This window comes from Melanostigma gelatinosum (assembly GCF_949748355.1).
Source record: "Melanostigma gelatinosum genome assembly, chromosome: 2".
NCBI classification, from domain to species: Eukaryota; Metazoa; Chordata; class Actinopteri; order Perciformes; family Zoarcidae; genus Melanostigma; species Melanostigma gelatinosum.
In genome coordinates this window covers 7,204,823-7,232,364 of record NC_136635.1, presented here as the reverse complement: position 1 = coordinate 7,232,364, position 27,542 = coordinate 7,204,823, and the positions used below count along the sequence as shown (strand labels likewise).

Genomic DNA, 27,542 nt, shown 5'->3' with positions numbered 1-27,542 from the left:
CCTGTTGTTGGGGCTCCTTTGTAATGGAAGATTCAGTGGGGGAAGCTTAACATTGCATTGTTTTGCTCTGACAACGCAGCCACGAGAGCCCGTGCAGCTGTTCCCCACGCTCACAATGGCAGATTAATTAACACAATCATGTGGAGCTGGCTCGGGCTCAACAGCCAGGTCTGCTCTGTGATAGATAGGTAAATCCCATACATGCGTTTCCAGACTACCACCGAATGTTCTTTGTGATGTCGCGCCACAACTAGACGGACTCGGCCGCCGACTGGTCAGCTGTGGGCACGAAATGAAGGTCGTAACGGGAATCTTTTGCTGAATTGCACTGATGTTGAACTTGTGTGCGCATTTCAGATATGTTTTTCCTCATGCAATGGAAATGATTTAAACGTGTGTTTTTTGCTCTCTGCTCTCACAGAGAAGTGCCACAAATTGTGTCCCGTGCGTTCCTCTGTCTCCTTTATGTTCATGTGCCGTGCACATTTGCCTGCCTGGAGTAACAGTATGCCAATAAGCCCGCGTGTATTTATCCACACGTATGTGTTTATGTCAGCAAGTGTGCGTTAGACAGAGCTGCTCTTAATTAAGATTCCGCCGGTCAACTCGTCTCTCTTACTTACTTAGTTCCCTGACATTTTAAACAGTCTATCGTGCCGCTTGGCTTTCCGGTGCAATGCCGTGTAAATGGTAAGTCCAAAAAAAACTGATGTGTCTTTTACATACAGTTATCCATCAGGGACGGGGGAGGAGGTGGACGGGTGATGGATCGGGACCCCGTCAGTGTTTAAATTATTACCGGCCCCTGTGATCATATCACTTTGTGTCCTTGCTGTCACTCTATTAGCACCTTACATTCCTCCCTCACCCATCAGCCCCTCTTTCACCCCCCTCCCCCCTCCTCGCTCTTGTTATTTCTAATATTTCATCACCCTCTGCTACATGCAAACGCACGCCTCCCCTCCTAATGTTTTGCATGAACATGACCGCAGTTTGTCAATATTTTACCCTTGGCCCATCCCCTGTGTTGATATAATGATCACTTAACAGTCAAGAGTAAGGCAAGGAGGAAATTAGGGCGTCGGCGGCAGAGAGGACAACAACACTGAAGCAATTATGTTTCTTTCAGCCCAAGCATTCTCACGTTAATGAAATCCCTTATCGTTAGGGGAAGGGGAAGGTGGGGAGGACAGGTGCAAAGAATGTACGTCGTTCATTTATCTTTTTCTCCGAAATGAACGGAAGGCGCAGTGAGAATAATGTAGCGATAAAGTCCGGGCAACAAGTGTGTGTAGTATTTCCTTTTTTTTTTTTTGTTCATATCGCTGGCCGTGCATTTTGCAATGACAGAGGAAGAAAAGGGAGGAAAGAAGGGAGATGAGTTAGCGAGGCCTGTGAATGAGAGAGCAGGAGGAGGAGGGGGAGGGAAGACGCGAGGGCACGGTGTATCACACGTTAGCATCTTCCTAAAGGACAAATCGAAGACACTCCCCATGCTAACATTTGAAGTATTTACCTTCCTGCAAAACGTCTGCCCTTTTGCTTTATAGATGAGATCAGTCACAGTCGTGGAAAGTCACAGCGATCCAGCGGAAGACCTTATGTCAAAACGGGAGGGATCAGGGTCTGTGTAATGAGCTTTCCCCCCTATGGCTGACTAAGGATTTGTAACAGAAATAGGAGTACAGGGTAGTTTTTTCCACTTCAACTGAAAACTATTGTGGAGTGCTGAGCCACACGTCTTTGAATGTGGGGCCGGAGCAGTTATTAACAGGAAAACACAAATATCAACAGAGGAGACTATCTAATAACAGTGTTTTCCCCTTCATTCAGTCATGTCATCTCAAGCTGCACAGTATTTTGGTTACGATCTCACTAATTGAAAACTACTTAACTTTTCCCATCGCTGTATTTCCATGACTTTTCAAAACAGGACATGTAATTCACTTTTTTCCCCATAAAGGTTTGATTTCAACCCAGTTGCCGGAAAACAATGGTTGGCATTGTACCTTTCTGCAAACCACGTGATGCGATGAATGTCGATGTATCTGAACCACAAATAGGTTTCATGAATATGTTTCGTATCGGCTTTGCCAACAAAACGACTTAGTTAAGGTTAAAACAAAACAAAAGAAGAAAAAAAGATCATTCAAATGATAACGTAACAACCTCACGACCTTAATAAACGACAACCTCCCATAGCGGAATGTTTTATGAAACGCCATGTAGCACGCGCAACATGCGTTACGTCAACGTTCACTTTTGGTTTCACACGGAACAAGAGCAGCGGCGTCCTTTGACTTTCTTGCTTGTTTTACTTGTTGTCATAGCGCCTAACTCACAATAACGGTTGCTTCTTATACTATGTCAAATGCCCTGTCTAAATAAACTCAATACTCACAGGTATTACCAATATTAAGGAATCACATGAGATCAACACAAAAGTCTTAAGGAATCATCTTCTGGGAAAAACGTGTCGATTTATATTTCACTGGCTAAGTGAGGATTTTGACCTGCTGGTTGCTCAAGACGAAAAGTCAAGGTTTCACCAAAGCCAGTGGGCTTCATCCTCCGGGGCCCACGAATACCTGTGCAAATTTCCATTGCACTCCATCAGCCTGGAACGACAGACACACTGACATCTCCATCACCTACAGCCATCCTGCCATCCTTGGCTATACAGTCTTGAATTTGTCTCATATGCAGTATCAAAAGAACATTAAACCATCTACGGAATTCCAAAAGTCTTTATTGAAACGTTACAGTATTCTATTATATTCCATTGATTTTCAATGTAGTATGAACCGTGGATAGCCTATGCATCTTTCAGGAGCAATTAATGCATGTGTGACTCATGGTCAAGTGCATATTTCAAGTATTTTTAGGGACTGTGCTTGAAACCAGGTGTGGAGCGAATTTTCCAAGAAATCCACAGAGGGACTGGGATGATCTCACCGCTAAGATACCTTTGGGATGACGATACATAAATAAATAAATGCCTCGGTCCTTGTTAGCCGCTGCTATTAGTAGTGCCGGGCAGCACATGACACTAATGTCTGCCTTGGGCTGCTGTGCTAGGATTCTTTCTGTCTCTCCTGTAAAAGAAGGCTATCTGATTGGAAACAGATCTGGGGCACTGGGGGGGCTCGCCCCAGCCCGTTGGATTTAATGACCCATTTCCTCAGCTGCCTCGTGCCACAAGCAGTTAAACGACAGTCAAGGTGCCCAGAGGTTCCCTACCATGGGACCAGGGGGAGTACTGAGTACACTAGCTGCAGAGACGGAGTGAGTAATAGAGAGTGACATACCCCGAGTACCAGGCAGGAAATCAAAGCCCATTTCCACAACAGGAAGTTAACTACTGTAGCACCCACCACAGTCTCAAATCAGACGTTTCAGAGCGTTACTGGTGTCATTCTGGAATCAAGTGTATGGATTTTTCTTCGTGTGATGTAGCCAAGTGGCTCCACTTGTTGCATCCAGCGCAGGTAGAGGAGCTTGTATGTTTTTTGTTTTTTTTCCAGTGAAGAAACTCAAAGTTTTGTGGATGCGTAGTGTTCCTCTCCACTGAGGCTATTCGAGGTGGAGACATTCCTTTTTCTGTGACAAACTTCTCCTCGACTTGATCAATGGCAATTCGATAAAAAGCGGACGGGACCTAGTTTCCCAAAAGCAATCGCAACGGATGGCAGACTTAGAAGTGATGGCCTCCCGTCCACTTGTATGATGCTATGACATTCTGAAGAAGCTCTGCTATTTTTTTATTTACAAGTCCGTACTTGTATCATGAACACAGATCTTCTCTGTCACATGAAATAATGCCATTCAAAATAGATGACATCTTCCTGAAACTGATAGCAACCGCCACTGCTTTATTTTAGGTGTTCTATGAAGAGTCAATCCGGACGCTAAATCAGTCACAGTTTACTTTCTTAAACTTAAAGTTCCTCTAAGCTACATGCATTATGAAGAGCAGCAGGCTGAGGGCAGAAGACTCTTTACTACACATTTGGCTGCGGGATCATTCTCGACTATTCCAAGCAGTCTTGTAGAACTCAAGATCGATCATGGTCTCAAAACCCCTTTTTGAAAGTCCTGGTCTTGCCTCGTCAACCCCGTTTTTACTCGCTCTTGTGACTCTGAACTTAATTTGAAGACCACTGCAGGTATATCACTAAACTGTGAATTGTCTGAATTATTTGTTCACATCATTAGTGTTAATGGCCATAATTAAAAATTCCCACAAATGAAATGCACCTCTGCGATACTTTTTGAATATTTTACCAATACATTTATCATGGTACACATTTGTTTTCTTTTGGTGTTTTTATGGGAATTTAGATCTTTCAGACCAATGTGAGGACTATATGGTTTGCATGGTCCACATCTTATGGGAAGTCTGTCATGCCGTGTGGGACTCGTGTCTTGTCTTGGTCTTGACTCGATCTCGCCCTGACTTGGTCTTGTCTTGGCCTTGACACACACCGGTCTTGATCTTGACTTGGTCTTGGTTTAGGTGGTCTTAACCACAACACTCATACCAAGTATGAAATATTTCTTTTGACAAAACGACTTCCCCTTTCAACATCTGAGTTACGTAATATAATGCTGCATTGGGAGAAACTCGATGGGATGTTGTGAGTAGTAATTGCACTGTTGGTCCTTTGTTGTACTGAGATCCATCATGAGGTTTTTTGGTTCCTAAAATGTTCTGCAGGCACTTCAGAAACTTTAAGAAACTAAGAAGAGAAATTGAACAAAACAATGCAGTTAAATACACAACAGATGACCCTACTATTTGTTTAGGGCAATAGTGCCCCATTCATAACAATGAGCCCACTTGACCTTCTCCACAAGTACAGCGACAGAGCTCGAGACCCCTGGGAGGAACCTAAAACGGCCATCAAAACTTCCACCGCTAAAGACTTGAGCACGCTCTTCCCTATCAGGCTAATGATCAATTATTAATATCCACAATCCTCAGCCTTGATGTGGCTGCTTGGAAATAGAAGGCAGGCAATTATGCACCACTCTCTTCTTTGGGTTTTTGGCCGCCTCCATCTCCGGCCTCCCTCTCCATGCGTTGAGCTCCCCTATAAATATATAACAGACAGTTCCTCTTAGCACACCACAAGTTCTTATTGGGGCCCTCTCATTGCAGATATCCAGATCCAGATTAATTTGTAATTAGTCTTGAGTTGTTGAGCCTCTGAAAGATAAAGGATTCCAACTCCCATTCTATTCGCCCCAAACACTGACGATCACTTAAAAAGAGCAAACGCTCTCGCTCGCTTGATAAAAATAGCTTAAGCTCGGACTTATTTGTTTGCCGACAAATGCCAGACACATATGTCTGAATGGCCTGGGCGACGCTAAAGCGGAGAAGTAAATGAGTTGGTCTGAAATAAAACTTGTCATTGTGTCTCTCCGCGCGTATGTTTGCAAAAACGGGGGGGGGGGGGTCTCACAATTCATCAGCTTTGCACAGGCAGCCCTCACGTTTTCTCTGCGACAGACATCGCTGTAAAAGCATCAAGTAAAAAACCAAAGCAGAACTAAAAAGCTGTCTACCTCTTTTCTAAACAATGTAATTCTTTTTTTCAGGAGATACCCCCTCAGCGGGTGTCTGTTTAGGCTTCCCATTAATTTGCCTCCAAATGTCACATATTCCTCCGCTGATAAAAAACAAAAGCGATGAATGGGATAATGACATATAAGGCTGTGTGAGAGTGTAAAACATGGACACGCACGCACACGCACGCACACACACGCACACACACGCACACACACGATGTTTGGAGCTGCAGTATAAATCTTTTTATTTCATTTTCCGAGACGCTGGACAAGTTCATAGAAGAGGAAAACGGGACGTGTCCTTGGTCTCTTGGATTTACTGCCTGACCAGGCTATGTTGGGGAGCTATATTCTCTCTCTCACTAACCCGCACACACACACACACACACGCACAGTATGTATGCATGACGTGAAGCAGATTTACCCACTTTAGCCCCCCCCCCCTCCACCACGGTGGCCTTGTTAAAAGTGTTCATCGCCCCTTGTGGTAATATATGTCTTTAAGTGCACATTTATGCTCCAGAGCTATCGATCACCGCGCGCTCCCCACTCGATAATTACTCCACCTTAATATGCACCCTTAATGAGGCTTAATTGATTCATTTTCATTGATGGAGAATAACGCCACTAATGGCTGCGGTGTGCAGGGCATCGATGCCACGGTACAGTATGGACTCCGGCCAGGGCCAGGTGGATCGAGGGTGGGATGGGGATGCTGGTGCCGAGTTTGATGATTGGCCTATTGTGCTCGCTGTTGATTTAGCATGCACGGGAATGAATAGGAAATCAATGGCGTTCCACCTCATTCGCCGTTAAAGGGGCAGTGCGACAGGACGGTCGTCATCTTTAGGTCAGATAAGCAGCCGGAGAGGAGTTTGTATACTGTGACAGCTGCTTGTTCCGTCATTCCATCATTTTCTCACCTCCTCACTTCTCCTGTGAAGCTCCTTACATTTTTTCTAAATATTCCTTCCTTTTCCCCGACACTGCCATGTGTCATCTTTTTGCGTTCCTTCTCACCCCTCCTTTGTAACGTTCTTGTCTTTTGTCCTTTCTATTTCATTTAGTTTCATTTCCTTCTCTTCTTTTCCATTAGTTTTCACCCCTCTGGTGTCTTTTCCCATAAGTCCATCCCCTCCTCTCCTGTAATGTCCTCTCCACCTTTCCTTTTCCCTTCATTTCTTTTCTCCGTCTTTCCACCTTTGTCACTTCTCCTATCTTAAATCCTCTTCTTTCATCTCCTCACATTTCTCGACCCGTAGTAACCCGGCAGCATCCCAGTAAAAGAGACGGCGACCTAGTCATCCTTCACTAATGGTAACCACACCACTTCCTGCCAACGCAGACAGAGAGGGGGCATGATGAATATACACCCTGATTATTATAGCACCACTAACACACACACACATTGGCAAGGGTGTGTGAGTGTGTGTGTGTGTACATAAACGCACAGACAAACACATTAGTAATTGCTCTTGTCTTCTTGTCCTAAAAGACACCCACCTCTGTCCCCATCTGCCTTCTGTGCTCTCATGCATACATACAGACAGTGGTGGACAACACACAAGCATATAAACCCGCACACACACACACACTCATACACCCTCAAGCATCTTCCAGAGCCTCTCAACGGGGCTATGATCACCCTGCTAGAATGATAAAGTTAGTGAGACATCAGTGCTCCCTCAAACATTTGTATGTGTGTGACTGTGTGTGTGTGTGTGTCTTTCTCCAATGCTCTTTGAAGCCTGAAACAGACTTGAGGAGGGTGGTGTGTGTGTGGGGGGGGGGGAACAAAGGTGGGCCGGTGCCAGGGAGAAACTTATGGCACCATTCCTCTTCCCCTAGCTGGGCAGAGGCATAGCCTTTACTGAGGGAGAGAGCCACCTTCTGTCAGTCTGGGTGGAGGGGGGAGGAGGGAGAGGGGGTGGAAAGAGAGATGAGACTGAGAGAAGAGGAAAGAGACGAATGGAGAGCGTAACGCATCATGTCCATCATTTCCACCTGTCTAGGGGGGCGGGGGGGGGTTTGGCCCCCTTCACAAATTCTATCGCCCTCGACAGATTTCCTAAGCAGCGAGTATTTTAGGCTGTGCATTTAGAATCAGCACACAAGGTGGTGTTTTTTTTGCAGCAGCAATACCCTTCACCCCATCGTTTTTGAGAAATAATCTTCACAGTGTGAAGATCACACTCCCTGAATATATATCCTGCACTTCCACACGCACGCACACACACACACACACACACACACACACACACACACATACACACACACACACACACACACACACACACACACACACTTTTCATTCAAGAAAGTGCTGCAAACAAATAGCTTTAACACAATTCTGCGGAAAAAACCTGCTACCCTTTCATTACCCAGGTTGAACAAGGGAACCATCCTCTCCTCCTCCTCCTGTCTTCTTTCCTTTTCTTTTTTACCCCCCCCCCCCACACACACTCCCCCTCCACAACTCCAGTTTTAGTGCGGGCGTTCACTAATAAATATAAATGTTTGTGATTACCATCTCTGCAGCACAGGTGCATGTTTGTTGCGAGGGGGGAGGCTTGTTCATTAATTTTCAGCCATGAAAAGTGCAGTGCGCCATGAACGGCGAGTCCAAATCACACACACTGATAAATGAACGCACAGATTGTTAATGTACCATTGTAAGGCTGCTGCCTCCACCGGCTTTTGAAAAAAAAGAAAAAAACGAAAAAGGAGGGGCGCTCGCTGCCAAAAAGCAAAGGGCTACGAGCGCACACACATCAACACATGCTGGGACGGCGAGGTGTGGCAGGACCCTATTCAGAGGTCTCGATTAAAGTGAATGGAGCTTCTTTTTTTTATCCTTACACATATACCCAGGGATTATTGAGATTATATAGACAAGGCACCCCCCGGTGCGAGGCCTCTGGCTTGTGTTGTCTAATTAGAGTTGGTGGATGGGTATCGGCTGGTAACCACGGCACTGGGAACCCTGTGTCCTGCTGTAAGGGCGCGTTGGAGCACTTCACCGCGCGGATTGGGCCTTTCGGACGGAAAATTTGGCGCTAACAGTTGATTCATTTCGGTTCCGTCTCGAGACCGGCGAGCCATTTGGAAAACTGTCTAATCCTCAAAGTATTTTTTGTTGTTATTATCATCACGACGGTCATAATCATGATTTTATATCTGGATTAACCCCCCCCCCCCCCCCCCCCCGCCGCCACCATCCGTAGTCTGGGTGGCCATACTTGCCCGGAGGCGTGGACACAACATGTGCGCATTATCAGAAGCACCACATACTGTATGTTTTAATTATATAATGCACGTTGAATCTACACCCAATCCTCCAATATGTTCTTTTTTCAGACATGGTCACACCTGCGGTGTTCATGCCGTCAGAGCGAAATACAGAGGAAGAGCAAACAAAAGAGGAAAATAAATAAAATCTGCCTGGAAATGGGTTGTTTTTCAGGAGCTGCGAAAATGTTTTTAATGGGGGACCGCTGAACACCTGCCTTAAAATGTCGTTTCAACATCTCCCGAATGCCATTTTGGTTAATTGACTTGGAAATGGCCCAAATGTATTGCTGAATGCGATCTAATTAATATTAATAATAAATGCCATTATTAACATCAAAGAACATCTGGTGCCCCTGTTTACCCCACTGCCTTATATGTAACACATTCTGCTGCTGTTTTCATCTCGCAAACATGGCGCGGGTAAACAACAACTTGCATTTCCTTTTATTTTTTATTTGTATTCATCTTTTTTATTTTTTTAATTCTTCTTCTTTTCATTCTCACAATTCATTTCGTCTTTGGTTGTATTTGTGTTGCTCGATAGGGTCAGTGGTAAAACAACAAGTACGAGGTGAGGATGCTGTGTAGAATTTGGAGCACAGTTGCTCCTCTCCGGCCCCCCCCCCCCCCCTCCTTTCTTCTTCGTTTTGGTCTATAGACCTGGTTGTTGTAATACCTCAGAGACTTTTCACATCTCTTGTGTACTCCTTTGAAAAAAAGAAAGAAAATAACTTTTAAAAAAACCAACCGAACGCATCCGCACACGAAGAGACTTTTCTCAACGCCCCGTAAATCATGCACCAAATAACTTTAATCTAAAATTTCATTAAGTAGTCCTTGTCAGGTAGTAAAAGGAAGGGGGATAATGCAGTGGTGTTTAATGATAATTGGTGTTTGGTTAATAAATTCTGCGAGTTCAGATTACGTTCTAGCAGTGGCTGGAATGCTAGCATCAGCAGTGTAACTAAACCTCAAATTGATTAACTCGCATGAGCCAGACGCTCACAAAGATGGCAGTGGTCCAAATCAAAAAAAGAACGAAGGGGGTGTGGGGGGGGGGGTGTTAGGAGGTGTGTGAGTGTGTATGAGAGAGAGAGAGAGGAAGAGCGAGCGAGCGAGCATCAGGCCGGATGGTGTTGTGTTGCTCTGGTGTAAGGAAATCAAGTCCCCCCGGGCGCATTTTTAAAAGCCTAATGCCTTTCAAATGATGTCATCACATTTTACTCTTTCTCTCCCCCTCCCTGCCTCTCACCCAATCTCTCTTAATATCTTTCCCCTTTTCAAACCGTTTCCGTCAATCACACACACACACACACACACACACACACACACACACACACACACACACACACACACACACACACACACACACACACACACACACACACACACACACACACACACACACACACCTCTAGCCCTCCTCCCGCCCCCCAATCAGTTATTTGGCTATGGGGAGAGGGCCGGCGGGGCCTCGACGGGAGTCACGTGACGCATTAGAATAATGGCCGTGCAAGAGGCAAAACATCTTGTGATTTTTTTTATGACTGATGTGCTCCCCCCCCCCCCCTCTAGTTTTATTTCCTGAAAGTGATATCATACTAATCAAAACCACAGAACGTTTAGAGTGCAAAGTGTGATTGAAAGAAGACCATTAAGGAACTGGCAACCCCCCCCCCCCCACACACACACACACACGTAACCATATATGCACCCACAATCGTCGGATTTGCTGTTTATTTTTGTTGTTGTTCTTTTTGTTGCATCCTCCATCAATGGGAACTGGGTGTGGTCGCTGTAAAGGAGTAGGCAGCGTGCCCTGTCCCAGGGGTACCCACATGAGCACCGACACACACACACACACACACACACACACACACACACACACACACACACGGAGGCTGCCCCGGTGGCGTATCCCCGCGGCGGCATTGCATCGGTCGCTCTCCGTCGCAAGATCGCGGTGACGTGCTGTCGGAATGGAGTGCGAGCTGTACTCGCGCACACATACACACACACACACACACACACAGTTCCACACACAGTTGCACTCTCGCACACAGTTAGTCAGAGGGGAGTGTGAGTGCAGCAGACAGCAGGCAGAGTGACTGATACTCAGCCTGCCTCCCAGATGGCCTGCTCAACTCTGCTCCAATCTGATCTCAGAGCCTTTGTTCTGGCATGTTCCATTACGCCGCCGTGACACCAGTAAAGGCAGAGGGGAGAGGAGCTGGTCTCAGATCAGATACAGCTGAATTATACATGTATTCCTCTTCTTCTTTTTTTCCCTCTCACCCCTCTGTGATATTCTTCAACTAGCACAGTCACAGTTCTGCTTTTCTTCATGTTTTTTTGTTTCTTTTCCTGGGGTAAGAGGCGAGCGACGGTTTCATAGATGGCAGATTTAAACAGTTTGAGTTTGACGGGAGGAAGCAAAAGAAGGAGTAGTGTCTTTCACGGTCAATGGAAATAAATGTATTTTTTTGTTATCCTTGATATAAATGATGATTCTTCGAGGGGATTAATGGCTGGTTTGTCAGAAATAAAACATGTCAACTCAGCAGCGGCCTATGACACTTGAGAGATGCATCGGGTTGTGAATACTGATCTTTCATTAAATATCACACGTTTTACTTTTTTCATTTTGTACCCTGTGATATAATTATGAATTCTCTTCTGCCACAGTTCCAGAAAAACAAAACTTGAAAACGTGCAGTGATTGTACTGTAATTCATTTAAATAAAAATATGTTTTCATATAAGCAGTGATACACCCACGGCTTTATTGGCCATTGGGAGCCAAACTGCCAACCCCGTACGGTTTTTATTGGTATGTTTTTACGTGTCTCAAATGATGCCGAAACAGCCTTTCTCCAGTTGAACGCGAAATTCCATCAATCCGTTAACACGCAAATGGTGGAATTTGAAGATTGCGAACACAAAAAGCCATCTCTTCCTAGCTGTGTGACAGTGTGGGGAAGTGAAAGAGAATTAGTGGCTGGCCTTTACAGGCTTGTCTATAAACAGCCAAAGGCTCACCTGTGACAATCACTTTAATGCTGCGTCTCCTACGGTGAATCTTCTTTGCATAAAAAAAGAGATGCGGAGAGAAAATCAATCCTCGGAGGATAGTTACAGCTGGGTGTCAACAAGCGATCGAGAGACCCCCCTCCCCCCCCGCGTCACACACCCAGCTGTGCACGACGACGCCTAATATACGGGGTGACCTTCAAAATGTCATAAATGTGTTGTGCAATAAAGTGTCAATATTTGCGGTTATATGGAGCAGTGTGACTTTTACAGTCATTGGAACAGTCGCATTAAACGCCGCGGATCAGTCAACTGATTAAAGACGAGGGTGCCGGACAGGGCCTGGGAATGACGCTGATTCCCACACGTGTGTGTTTGTGTGTGTGTGTGTGTGTGTGTGTGCGACACTCACCTCGCCTCAAGTGAGGAGCAAGGAAGCATGGCCCCCAGAACTTCTGTTTTACCTTTTTTCTCTGTAGTGCGTGTATGAACGTGTGAAAGCCATTTATTATTGAAGGGCTGTTATATGCCAGCAGAGCACACTCTCATCCTCTCAGTAATGTGTCTTTCCTCTTACAGGAGCACTATTAACCCTGACACACAAGGACGGGCGTCGGCGTGTGAGTGTGTGACGGACGGGCAGAGCCTGTGTGTGTGTGTGTGTGTGTGTGTGTGGTCTGGTGTTTGTCCTGCTTCTAATCTGTGTTTTGGATTGTTTTTAATTTTAGCCCCATCTGGGGTGGGCAGGTGGGCTACTGTCTGTTAACACGATCTGGGGAGTCTTGCCAAAAGGGGATCTGTACAGTAGACCGCTCGAAATATGTTTATGAGGGGGCGACTATGGCTACAGTATGGTGCAGTCCTGGACCAGGCACTGGCGGGGATTGTCGTCGCTTTGATTTATTTATTTATTTCCTGTCCACAGGCCGTCTTTTAAATGGCGTTCACATTAAGAATGCGAAAGGTGTGTGTTTGCATGGTGGTGAAATTATGTGGGGAATCGTACATTTTCACCTGTGATATATTATACATGCAAGTTGCGCTTTGTAGGATTTCCATCAAGCTAAGCACTACGTCGTGTCGTAAAGGTCACAATCTTTGTCGGAAATTCCTCGAAAGATTTTTTCAAAGTGGATTTAATAAAATGCAGGACTGTTTTCAATTTCCCATTTCAAACAATCCAACACATTTCATTAGATTTCATTTGATTTCATCTTTGGAGTTCCAGTGGAAATATTGGCCCACCTTAGTTGAAGCTCTGTGTAGGATTGTATTTGTGTTGTCTTGCATGCGTTCTGTTTCCACTCATCGTCGCTGTTTAATATCACGTTTAAAAAACAATGTGAAAAGCAAAATGATGTTAAAACCAAGATCCACAGTTCAACATCTGCTTTCAAAAAAAAAAAAAAAACAACTGTCTGCGGGCTTCTCTCCCGCTCGCTAGCACACAGAATTAAACCGCGCAGTTGCCAAGCCCAAGTAGAAGCAGCTGGTATTTAGTATCTGCGCATTGTCACAGACTTACATTTAGGTTGCCTTTCAGTTTCACTTGTGATAAATAGCCCTCAGCCCCGATAGCGAGTGTTTGCTGAATGGAGTCGTGTGTTTAGTGTCAGCGCGGAAGAGGACTTGCTGACTTGGGCCTTTCCATTCTGTAAAAACCTTATTTGACTCCCCCCCCCCCCCCCACCCCGACAGAGGAGGAGGAGGAGGGGTGTGGAATGGGAAGCGGCAGAAAAGAAAAGATTAGGCTAATGTTAAAAAAAGAAAATGTCCTTATTGTGCCTTAGTGGGTTGCTCGATTTTGATTATTTTTCTTTCTTTCTGGCTCCCCGCCCCTCCTCTCTACGCGCATACCAAATCATGTGCCAGATAAAAAAATAAATAACTTTTTTTAACTGTGTTTGCGCTTCTTTGGGTCGCGCACACTTCTACCATGGAGGCCACTGACTTGGACTTGTTTTTTCTGTAGCTCTCTCTTTCTCTAACCCCGGCGAAGAAGCGATGAGGGTCACTGTTGCTCACGAGCGCGACGTTCATGACTTCCCGCACTAACTCTCCCCGACCTATACACAATATCAGATGAATAAATGTGGATATAGATGTGGCAGCCTGCACAAAAACAAAAAAAGGCACCAAAATAGAAAAAAAGAAACAAGATTTTCACATGATTTTTTGAAACTTTGCTGTGAAATCCGTAAATCTGTCGTGACAGTTCTGCGCTGACGTTGAACCTCCAGCACAGCGACGCCCCGTCAAGTGCTGTTGGAATAAGTACAGATCTTTTTAATTTAACAGCTTCACGACACAAGACATATCAAGCATATGTTGTGTGCGCCTTCCCTTTTTGTTCCTTTTCAAGTTTCTTTCTTCTTCTTTTTTGAACTTAACTACGTTGCTAAGACCTTTTTAAATTCTGCGACTGTCAGCACATCACAGGCTCTTAACCGACTGCACAACGGGGCCGGCGCGTTCAGTCTGACGGCGACACCCTCACCTCGGATTGTGCTGCTGTCAACACATTCCCAGGTTGTCGTCACTCATCTTCGGAATCGTATTCAGAAGGTGATCGCGTTGATAACAGACTGGTGTTGCGCTAAACTGTGCATCATCGTTTTTTTGGGGGGTTGGGGGGTGCAGAGGAAGTGGCGGCGGGCGGGGTCAAAACCGTTATCACCCTATCATATCTGTGACAGCTACCTGTCAAAATCAGGTCGCAGGGAGAGATGCGAGGAGATCCTGCGATGCTGACATAGCCGAATCTATCTCTCTCTCGCCCTTATTTTTTTTTCTTCGTTCTGTCTTATTTTGCATTGTTAATTTCCACTGCAATCCAGCACATGCTTAATAGGAATGATGATGATAGCAAGGATAAAAAAAAAAAAGAGGCGGTGGTGGTGGTGCAGGTGGCGGCGTTGAGTGTGTGTGTGTATGTGTGTGTGAATTGAAAGGGGGGGGGGGGGTGATATCTCAGGACTGGTGTTTCTAAAGAAGCTGAAAAGCTTATGAACTGTCAGCGTTCTGTCAGAGGAGGAGAACATCACGGCCCGTGAGCCCGTTTTGATGCGTTTGACTTTGTGTGGCGTTCGCACATTCGAGCGAGGGGGAAAAAACGAGGGACAATGACTGACAGACAGAGGAGAAAGAGGGGAAAAAAAGAAAAGAAAAACGTGTTGTGTTGTGATGTGTGGAGGGCTGGCTTTGACGTGGCACTCAACACACCTTTCCATTTGTCTCTCCCTCCTTGTGCCGTCTCGGCGTGCGCTCCAGATGTCGGGGAGGACTCGGGGAAGGCGGCGGGGAGCATTCAGCCGTCGCTGTCCCAGCATCGCGAGCGGAGCGTGGCCTCGTCCTCCAAGGACTGCCCCTACTGCGGCAAGTCCTTCCGCACCTCCCACCATCTCAAAGTCCACCTGCGGATACACACAGGTCAGTAGAGTGCACTCACCCCTTCTCCACCAGCCAAGTGCCGGCACATAAGAGTGCATTTCTCCAAGCAATCAAACATTCATTATGCTTCATGCAAAATTTACTTTACCACATGTACTGACATTCCTTCTGGGGTTAGACTGGCATATGAATGTTGGCCTAATCACATACTGGAGTCAATCTGCCTCTGAATTGATGGATATGAAGCAGATTCATGGATAGATTATTGATTTGGTAATTGATAATACTTTAGTTGAGAAGACCTGAAAGATACAGTTGGTAACTGAATTTGAGACGAGAATAGGCAATTTAGTACCAGCATCTTGATTCATATTTAATCAGCGCTGCCTGTTAAGATAAATTTCTGTACACTATATTAGAAAGACAAAAGAAAAAAAAAACCTGCTTACAGGACAAACTACATCCACCAATAGTGCTTCGATGGTCAAACTTTCCAAATCACAGTGTGACAATGCCCTGAAAATGAGCAGAACCGTAAAAACCCTGTTATCCCGGTCCATAAATCATAATCCTGTTTAGTCCACGAGATGTAATCCTAGAGACATTTCCATGCAGTCTTATCAGATGTAATGCATTTTATTCAAATTGACATAAAGACAAATAAATAAACTATTTACGAGGAGGAATATGCGTTTCCTAGCAGTGTCCCTCATTGAGGCTTAAGGCCATTATTATTCAGTTTTATTTTTTTTCATTGAGCTCTAATTAACACAACAAGGGTTCAGTGTCCTCCAATGACATCACTCAGAGGGCAATTTCACACTCGCTAACTCTCAATAACTTTCGAGCCAAAACAAAGCCGGCCTGTCCACAGTTTAGGGATGTGCGTGAGGCGATGTGCCGAATAGATTTTAGCTTTATTTTGTTGAAGTTCAGCGTCCCAACCCTCCGAGCTGCGTACGCTCCCGCCCCCATACGTCTTACCAACCGGGAGCTCGGCCACTTCCTCCGCTAACCCGTCCGCCGGTCGTCGCTGGAAGGTTAGGTCTGCAGTCAGAGTAATGATGTGGACTGTGGACAGTAGCCAGAGTCCTAACCCTCTGCAAGGTACGAACGCCCCACTGACTATCCAGGCTAGAGTCACAATTAGACCACGCAGGGGTCACCTTACAACAAGGACGCCTGCTCCCGGCTGCTGGGCCCGGTGCGTAACGTCAAGTTAAGTTAAGTGTTTAAGGTGATTTCCCGCTGCCTCTCGGTTTATCTCTCAGGGAGGCAGTGTTTCCAAACTGGAAAGAGTGAATTGGTTAGGTGCCTTTACTGAATATATACTGAGAGGAACCGCGTAATCACCTTTTGTCTAATCAAAGTGTCCTTGAGCAAGGCATTAAGATCCTCACTGACAGGTTACCTGGATCCCCTATGGAAAGAGTGAAGCTGAATATCTGTAATATCTGGAAAAAGGCTTTAATAACTACTAAAAGCAGGTGTTAAGGTTTCTGTTTCTGCACTCATACTATATAGCATAGTGAGTAATGTCATATTTGGCTTAGTCAAATAAGCGCATTGTCTATTAAAAACATTTTGCATATAACTATGCTTTTCTGAAAATACAATCGATTTTTTAACCCGACCTTATCAAATGAAAACAAATACAGAAAAAATGTATGATTTCATGACTTAAAGTCATTTCCCCTTCTGTCAGTCAAAGATGTGTACACCCCTGAATTCCTCTAGATGTTCTTGAAAAGCACATACATAACAAGGTCCAACCGCCCTGACCCTTTTGTTACTTTCTACACTTTACAACGGAGTAAGCCTTGAGTGCCAGTAGAGAAGCAGAGGCTAAAACGCTGCAGAAAAAGAAAAAAACCAATGCTTGCTTTTCTTCTTCTTCTCCTTCTCTCTGTCTCGCTTTTTTTCCATCCTTCGCCATTCACTTAAAAGGCAGAACAGAGAGACCACCCGCGCTGTAACCCCATTTCGCTTCCCTTAATAAGAGGCACGTACTGTACCTCAGATCTGAAAAAAGGAATTAGAGGAAAAGCTTTAAACTGCAGCACGCTAACACGTCTGGTGTACGCTCACATAATTAGGATCCTTATGTTGAACAGCGCATCCAGGTCACGGCCAGGCCATCCACAGTAGCTGGGGATAGCGGTGGTTTTCTGGGGGCATCTGTTATCTGATGGTGAGAGAGCTGAGTTATGTCTGCTTTGAGTAGTCCAGTAAGGACACCCATGAGGGCCATATTTTATCACGACGGAAGCGGAGACCTCAAGCTAGGCCTGGCTTTAACTCATTTGGCAAAACACACACAGACAAGTAGGTGCATCTAATTCCATCCACACACAGTATATTTAACATGTATCCATTCATATCGCAGAAGCACAATAAAATAATTAATCCGGAGCCCTTACACGTGGGAGCAAAAGTGATAAAAGTCAGCAAGGATGTTGTCTTTTGGAACGGAATGTATCTCTGGCCACCAGCCTATCTAAGCACGCCGTTAGCATAGTCTGGAGGAAAAGCAGCTTGATGCATCCCCAATATGTGGCCTTTAAATCATCACGATAACCTAATCACTGTGACATCCTGATTACATCCACAACATTACTTTACGGTTAAAGATCCTCTTCGTGCTGCCGTGACAATGCCGAGAAATTCACAGACGACAGCGGGGCTCCCCTTCATCCTAATGCAATGCGAGTGGCACAATGGAGTTGCTTACCAAAGCCAGCCGAGGCTGCATTGTGCAACGCGACGCAGAGATTAATGAGCAGCTAACGCCAGCTTGAAAGGAATGAAGTGAATTTAAATTTCTCCAAAAGTTAAAGAGCTAATGTTACAGTATTAATATCCTCTTGAACAGTGAGTGGGAAAATATCCATTAGCAAAATTAACCACAGTTTTCTAGGTAGCTAACATTGTGCGGCTGTGGTGCTACAGTGTGGGGCCACAGCTAATGAACACACTGCAGAGGGTGATATTTCATTATACAAATTAATGCTCACATTTTAATGGGAAAGTCACATAATGAATCTAGGCTTCAGTGACAGCAATTAGAGGCCCAGATTGTCCCCTTCTGGACAAGGCACTATTTAGCAGTAAGCAGCTGTGTGTAAAAAATAAAAAGGTCCTCGCTCTTGACAATAGCCACACATAACTTCAGGCAGGGCCGCATAACCAATAAGGGTCCCTTCTCACCTTTAAACGAGGAGAGGGGGAGACAAAGAGGGGGGGAGAGAGGAAGGAGAGAGGCAAGACTTGCCCATGTCACTTAACCTTAACCTAACCTTGTAATCAGGATGAATCAAGAGGGACCTGTGATCTCTCCCTCCATTCCTCTCACTCCCTCCCTTATTCTGCTCTTTCTTCCACTTTCTCCCTCCGAATACGTTTTTCTAAGTGCTCCCTATTTTCCTCCAATTCCTATAAATACCATGCGGTATCTTCAACACAATGACACTGCTTCATTTAATATACTTTGTTTGCCGTTTGGTGCAGACCCGTATCCATGTATACATGTGTTCCTGTTTCCATATACTATGTATTTATGGTGTGACAATTGAACTGTTACTAGCAATCAGCATGAGCCTCATACTTAAAGGATGAGGCCGGCAATATACATAACGTTAATCACATGTTACAATGTTAATAGTGACCGCTTTACAATGTTAACCAGGTGTTACATTAACACTGACCGCTTTACAACGTTAACCAGGTGTTACGTTAACACTGACCGCTTTACAACGTTAACCAGATGTTACGTTAACACTGACCGCTTTACAATGTTAACCAGTTGTAACAATGTTAACACTGACCGCTTTACAACGTTAACCAGGTGTTACGTTAACACTGACCGCTTTACAATGTTAACCAGTTGTAACAATGTTAACACTGACCGCTTTACAACGTTAACCAGGTGTTACGTTAACACTGACCACTTTACAATGTTAACCAGGTGTAACAATGTTAACACTGACCGCTTTACAACATTAACCAGATGTTACGTTAACACTGACCGCTTTACAACGTTAACCAGGTGTTACGTTAACACTGACCACTTTAGAATGTTAACCAGGTGTTACGTTAACACTGACCGCTTTACAACATTAACCAGGTGTAACAATGTTAACACTGACCGCTTTACAATGTTAACCAGGTGTAACAATGTTAACACTGACCGCTTTACAACATTAACCAGATGTTACGTTAACACTGACCGCTTTACAACGTTAACCAGGTGTTACGTTAACACTGACCACTTTAGAATGTTAACCAGGTGTTACGTTAACACTGACCGCTTTACAACATTAACCAGGTGTAACAATGTTAACACTGACCGCTTTACAATGTTAACCAGGTGTTACGTTAACACTGACCACTTTAGAATGTTAACCAGGTGTTACAATGTTAACACTGACCGCTTTAGAATGTTAACCAGGTGTTACGTTAACACTGACCGCTTTACACTGTTAACCAGGTGTTACGTTTACACTGACCGCTTTAGAATGTTAACCAGGTGTTACAATGTTAACACTGACCGCTTTACAATGTTAACCAGGTGTTACGTTAACACTGACCGCTTTACAACGTTAACCAGGTGTTACAATGTTAACAGTGACTGCTTTACAATGTTAACCAGGTGTTACAACATTAACTGTGACCGCTTTACAATGTTAACTAGGAGTTACAACGTTAACATTGCCCGTTTCACAGCGTTAACCAGGTGTTACAATGTTAACTGTGACCACGTTACAACGTTAACCAGGTGTTACAATGTTAACTGTGACCACGTTACAATGTTAACCAGGTGTTAAAACGTTAACTGTGACCGCTTTACAATGTTAACTAGGTGTTACAACATTAACTGTGACCGCTTTACAATGTTAACCAGGTGTTAAAACGTTAACAACGACCGTTTCACAGTGTTAACCAGGTGTTACAATGTTAATTGTGACCACTTTACAATGTTAACCAGGTGTTACAATGATAACAGTAACTACTTTACAATGTTAACCAGGTGTTACAACAATAACAGTGACTACTTTACAATGTTAACCAGGTGTTACAACGATAACAGTGACTAATTTACAATGTTAACCAGGTGTTACAACAATAACAGTGACTACTTTACAATGTTAACCAGGTGTTACAACGATAACAGTGACTAATTTACAATGTTAACCAGGTGTTACAACAATAACAGTGACTACTTTACAATGTTAACCAGGTGTTACAACGATAACAGTGACCGCTTTACAATGTTAACCAGGTGTTACAATGTTACCTGTGACCGCTTTACAATGTTAACCAGGTGTTACAACGTTAACTGTGACCGCTTTACAATGTTAACCAGGTGTTACAATGTTACCTGTGACCGCTTTACAATGTTAACCAGGTGTTACAATGTTACCTGTGACCGCTTTACAATGTTAACCAGGTGTTACAACGTTAACTGTGACCGCTTTACAATGTTAACCAGGTGTTACAATGTTAACAACGGCCGCTTTACAATGTTAACCAGGTGTTACAATGTTAACTGTGACCACTTTGGACCAACATTCAGCGTCAAGATATCACGCAAAAGGTTGCTACCAACGTAATTATAGTGACGCTGAGGGCTTCAAGGATGACGTTTAGCGATAAGTTGATGTAGTCATAGGATTTATCGACAATAATAAAAATAAATAGTAATTCCAGCCTTATCCTTTTAATGCCTCACTTTTGCCATTGGGTGGGCACATCCATCCCAAGTTCCTGATTGTATGTACAAGTGCACTTTCACCTCTGAAGCAGTTGAACAGTTAACCCTGACAGCATTAGAGGCATTCTCAATTCACCACTAACCACAAACTTAAGCACATCTACTTGAAACAGATGTAAAACAGCTTCTAGCAATTATTACTTCTCTCAAACATGTGTGTTTTTTTTCATCCTTCCGGCCAAATGGAAATTCATCTTCCAGTATGTCATATCTATTAAGCCATTTTAAATGCCTCTCTGTACAGGTCTGTGGTATTTATCTTTACTTGTTTCTATGGCGCTGTCACAGTTCACACAAAGCCAGATGAAATCAGTACATACAGCATGAAGTGAAAACATACTATGGAGGAGCAGATCCCAGTACAGCAATCAGGAGACGGATGATTTATAGCCACAGAGGTGTCACTTAGATGTTTATGAATTCTAGAAAGCCGCAGTGGTGCATTTATTTTTTTTACCCTTCTATCGTTCACCTTTGGCAGGAACAAAATGTCCAAAGTTGTCCAACAAAGCCAAGACGGACATCAGCAAAAAGTTTACCGTTCTATTTTTAACTCCCAAATAGCAATTTTCTGGTTTTGCGGCGGCAGTGATCTGTCATGTGGCTGGGAGGTTGTGCTGTTTGCGCTGATATCAATTAAAAGTGGATTAACGGGTACATAATGACCTTTAGCAGTAAATTGTGTGTAATGTTGCAAGGCAGGATACAGTATATTCCCCAGATGTCACACCAGGCCCCTGACGTATGATGGAGCAGATGTCTTAGCCAGTCCAAATGGCCCTCTAAGACACAAACACACGCACACACACACACACACACACACACACACACATACATACACACAGACTCAGGCCGACAAGCATGCATAAACATGTGTTCGCACACATTCCAAATGGCGCACACACACACACACACACACACACACACACACACACACACACACACACACACAAGTACGTAGACACAAGTAGATGCAGAAATGCACTTGTTGTCTGTCTCGCTTTCTCCAGATATATTTAAATGCATAATTTTAATGGAAAAGTAGAATAAACTGATGGCTCTCTGAGGGCATTTGTATTTATTTTCAGTTTGCCTTCCTCAGTCAACATCAAAAGAGAGTGAACACACAACTCTTCTGTGCTTTTCATTCTCATTTTAGACATGTAGATAGTACATTAATCTAACGCCCCCCCCCTTCCTCCCCCCCACCACATGAACATTAACAACCTCTTATAAGGAAAGAAAAGACAGAGGCAGAAAAAAAGATCAGATCAGTCTAATTTCTGTCTAATTTGGCTCCTAGAATATCATTTTGTCCAGTTAGAGGAATTGAGAATGATCATTTGCATCAGGGACGTTTCCTTATTGAATCAGCACAGAGCCTCTGTTCGGCAGCACACAGGAGAAGCACTTATTGGGTTAAAAGCTCATCTCGTATGGTTTATTTTAAATATACTCTATGCTTCATAGCCACTCTAGCGTAAGATAAAAGATATCAGGGCTATCTGACTCTCTGCACGCTCTCTCTTTCCCTTTTTTGTCTCTCTTCGTCTTTCTCTCTACTCCTCTTCAGCGTTTCCACCTTCAATTTTCTTTTGTACACCCTCCTATTCGTTTCTCTCTTATATCAATATTGTATTGAGTTGGTGTTTGTGGCCCTTTATTTGAGAACTCTGCAGTAGGTCTGCAGATCGCAGTCTTTTTCTGGAATGCTGCCCTCTAAATAATGATAAATTACTTGAGCAGTATGCCATTTGCTAATTATATCCATGATTTACTACACAGCCCGACTTAAATCATTCAAACCAGCCTTGCGTAACAATGCCTTTTTTTTCTTTTATAAAATGGTTTCCATGTGTATAATCTAAACAGTTTATGGCCCTATACTTGTATATAGAAATGTGCATACACACAAAACATTACAATCATCCTTTTTTGTTCTTTTTCCACCAATCCCCCTCTCTTTTCACTCAGTCACTCTTATCCCTCGAACAGAAATTCCACTCTGGGAACTTTTTATATGTATATATTAAAAAAAAGAATCCAGCTTAGCATTTTTTCCCTCTCTGTTCATTGTTTAATGAATCCAAATCTGGCTCAGACTCCAAGCCTATTATAATTGCAAGCAGGATGTGTTCTATTTCAACATAAGTATCATTCCAATGGAAGATCCACTTCTGGCAGAATAATGCTGGTGTTATACCATTATCAAGAATATTCATTAATATGGATGTGCAGCACAAATACATATATGTAAATGTTACACAACGGATTCAGCCCTCTTTTACCGTAGTGTAACTCTCTTTGATCTGTGTATCCTGTAGTGACCCACATTGTTCTTAATCATAGGAAACTCACAAGCATGTGGTTCACATATGTCACCGGCACATTTCTTTTTTTCTTTTTTTCCCAAATACTCAATGACTTATTTTTGCATCGTAGCGTATCATCCATATTGTATTCCAGTAGTCGGGGAGATGCTGTGCTCTGGCTGATTTATGCTTCTCGAGATAAACTGCAAATAGGGAATGACCCAGAAATTGCACTCTCATCGCCGAGGCACAGGCGTGACAGCAAGCAAGGCCAGAACAGAGGCATGATGACCCCACTGCATGCACACACATCCATGCACAGATGCACACACACACACACAGACACAAACAGACTGAGCCGCACCCTCAGCCCCAGCCCTTACCCGCGCAAACACAGATAGCATCGAGACAGTTTGTTGTCAGTTGAAAATATTATCTCTTGTAGTGGACTGAAAGCACCATATGGTGTAATGTTTTTTTTTTACGGTGTTGATGTGAGTGATGCCTCACTTGGCGGGGCTGGATTGAGCTGGATCGACCCACATTCAGATGCCTATTCCACAACCCTACCCCCGTCACAACACACACACACACAGAGTCTGTGGAAGACTAAAGACTGTTCATGATCACTTTGTGTTGTATTTTATTTCATTCTGTGCTTTAGTTGTTTTTATTTATAAACTTCTGCTTTCTATATTCATTCATTTTTCTGTCTTCCCTCATCCTTTTTTAAAGAGTTAGAAAATGCATTTGTTTTTATGCCAACTAAAAGCAAGGCAATTGCCATAGTAGTCAATGAAATGCACATCTTTTTTTGTGAGCTCTACCCATTTGACCTAATTTTCTTTGTTCAGGGAGGTTACATGACCCTAGGGTCCACATTCCCTGCTCCAATAGATAGATTTTGATATCCAGTCAATCTAATAATCAGGTTAATTATTCACTTTATTCCCTGTCTTTCCCTTTCTGTTTCTCTTTCTCGTTCTCGGCCTCTCAGGAGAGAAACCCTACCGGTGCCCTCATTGTGACTATGCCGGCACCCAGTCTGCCAGTCTGAAGTACCACCTGGAGCGCCACCACCGCGAGCGTCAAAATGGTTCCACCACCTCAGGCCCATCCTCTTGCCACACCCCTTCTTCTGACCACAAAGAGGATCAAGGGAAGACAACCGGTGGCGGCGTCTTTGCCCGACCAGATGTCCTCCGTAATGTCTTCAAGAGCATGCCTCCCAACCTAGACTTCAGGGCAGGTCCAATGCTGCCACATCAGTGGGCATCGGCTGGCATGATGTCTCCGCATGACCGAGATCGTGAGCGTGGGGACCGCCGCTTTGACTCCGCCTCTTCAACTGAGAACATGAAGACTGCTGATGGCCCGTCTGCCCTCGTCTCAACAGGGCCAGATAACTTCTCCGATTTAAGCAGGGCTTACCAAAGCATGATGGGAAACGGGGTCCACTTTCAAGGTTCTCTCCAGGCCTTCATGGACAGCTTTGTCCTCAGCTCCATGAAGAAGGACATGAAGGACAACCAGAGTTCAGTCCAGCTCCAGGCCCAGTGCTACCATGACAATGGCGAGCCCAAAGCAAAGCGGGCCGTTTCGGCTGACCAGGAAAGAGAAGACAAGACTGAAGCCAAACAGAACTCACAGCCTGGTAAACCTGGGTCCCAGTATGAACCACTTGATCTGTCTGTGTCAGTCCGGCCTGAGTCTGCATCCGGGTCCCTCCCTGGCTCTTCAGTCACCATCCATGATAATGTGGCGTGGCATGGCTGCCTCTTCTGCTCCTACTCCACCTCCTCATTCGAGATCATGGCTCTGCACCTCCAGGCCAACCACCTGGGTAAGGCCCAACAGCAGCGGTCGGATACAGGCAAGGAGCTTCATGGAGAGAACTCTCCCACCACCTCCATCATTCACTCCTCCAACACCAAGACCTCTGGTATGGCCCTTGACAAAGACGGAGACAGAAATGGGGAGAAAATCCAGGGAGGCTGGAACAACCACATCGACCAGCCCTACAATCCCTTCCAGAGTGACTTCTACAGGCGGTTTGGTGGCTTGTATGATGGATCCCAGAGGGTCAACCAGGGCCTTCAAGCGTATTTAGCCCCTGCAGAGCAGGGTATGGACCTACCCACACGGGCCTTTGGTGGAGCAGCTTCAGCTGGGGATGACCAGATTGCTAATAGGGGCTCCCGTGGAGACACCGAAGAGGACCAGGCTGGATCAGATGATGAGGTTGCAAAGGCCGGGGGACACAGTGCCAGTGACACCCCCTCAACCACCCCCAAAAGACAGCAGCAACACAATCACACCGCTGAAGAGGAAGAGGAGAGAGGAGTGGCTGAAGAGGAGGAGGAAAGAGATGAGGATGGGCAAATGGACGTGGAGAGAGAGGAAGATGGAAGTCCGACTTCAGACCGCTTCCAGAACCACTCCAAACAGCTCCAAGACAACTTCTCTCTGCCCCCAAGGGGTGGAGGTGGTTTGGCTGCTTCTTCCTCCGCCATGACACCATATTCTCTGGTTCCCCAAACCAAGAACCAAGCTTTGCCACTGGAGAAGCAGTGGCAGCAGGGCCTGGCCCTCCTGTCTCCTGGAGGTCCCCCAGGACTGTTGAAGACTGAGCAGCACACCCACCTAGAGCAGCAGATGAACATGCTGTCTGTCCTCAGAGCCTACAGCAATGACAACATCCCCGCATTCAACGGCCTGGGAGGCGGAGCACCCACAGGGGGCATGAAGAGGCCAGATGCACCTGGTGAGTGTGTTTAACCCCTACTGGAACTATAACAGCTGTAAAGCACACACACAGATATCCAGACACTTCAGCCGAAAACCACACACATAAAAAGTCATGAATACATATGTGTTAGAAACACAAATTTAATTTTTCCAGCACTTCATACACATCAACACTAAACACACAAGACGAACACATACATTTTTTTCCCTGACACCCACAAAGAAATCTCACACACTCACTAAAGGTCTTGAGATTGGCTCTGAAGTGATTTCAGCCTTATTTCAAGCAGGTTTAGAAGCTATCAGCCTGCCGACTAGCAACAGATTAATCTTTATTACACGTTTATATTACTGGAAGTGCAGCGCCTCCCTCCCGCTCCGCAGCATGGAGGGAATAACCCTGGATGAGTAAGAGCAGGACCTCAGCTCCCCTTGCCATCTCCTCCACATGTCTCTTAACTATCTTAGCTCTCATAAAGCCGGCTCCCAAAAGCCCATTACTTTTTAAGACTCGTCGATCTATGACCCTGTGAAAAATGAACTGTCAACTTTCATGATTCTGCTAAGGTTACAGCCGCTCCTTGAGACTGGAGAAGGAAATGCTTTTTTCTTATTTCTCTATTTTTTTTTTACAACCCTTTTTTCGCTATTTAGGGGCTAAAGTCTGTCTGTAGGAGGAAAGTTCAAACCTATAGTTGGTGTTGACCTTTCAAACATACTATTACAAAGAGAGAGATTTCTTAGCTCCGGTCAGTGACAACTCCTTCATGTTCGAAAATTGAGAGTCATTTATTGAGAGTGAGCAAGCAATGGCCCATATTTGATTCAAAGTAGAAAACATAATACGGTTTATTTTTTCACATTCATTAACTGCCAGATACAGTATGTTGTAGCTACAATGTTTACTCAACTGCAGTCCCTTAGACAGATTGTCATATTTTGCTTATTTTGTCAGATTTAATCAAGAAAAAAATATATATATCTTTACTATTTTTTGCCTCACTGTTAGTTTCAGTATTGCCCAATGACACAATCATAAATCATTTTCATTTTGTGTATGACAAAATCAAGTGAGATTTGGCCAGTGAAATGTGAGAGTGTATGTCTAGAGGCATACATTCATCAAGGCACAGTAGACACAATAATCTATGATAATAGTAACGCCTCCGTTAATGAAGCAATGCAGCCACATGTGTTCATCTGACCTTTCCATCCGACAAAATATTGTCCGTTGTCATGGAGCCAGGCTCTCTGCATAGCTTAACGTTATGGAAGAATTTTAACCATACAAGATTGATATATAACTATATGTTTCCTTTAACAGAGAGGTGCCTGTTTGTGTGAGAACGCGCTACTTATTGTCTTAAACTATGTAATGTTGACACTTCCCTTTGTAACTAGGAATGCTTGACCTTTATAGATAAGCTC

General features: G+C 44.4%; 1 protein-coding gene across 1 annotated transcript in view; it reads left to right on the top strand.

Annotated features, from left to right (window-relative positions):
* The window catches only part of znf536 (zinc finger protein 536), a 121,270-nt gene that overhangs the window by 49,409 nt on the left and 44,319 nt on the right, over positions 1-27,542 (top strand). The window contains exons 3-4 of the mRNA XM_079293836.1: positions 15,165-15,323; positions 24,364-26,130. Of these exons, the coding sequence (XP_079149962.1) occupies positions 15,165-15,323; positions 24,364-26,130 (1,926 nt within the window). The remainder of the gene's footprint in view (positions 1-15,164; positions 15,324-24,363; positions 26,131-27,542) is intronic.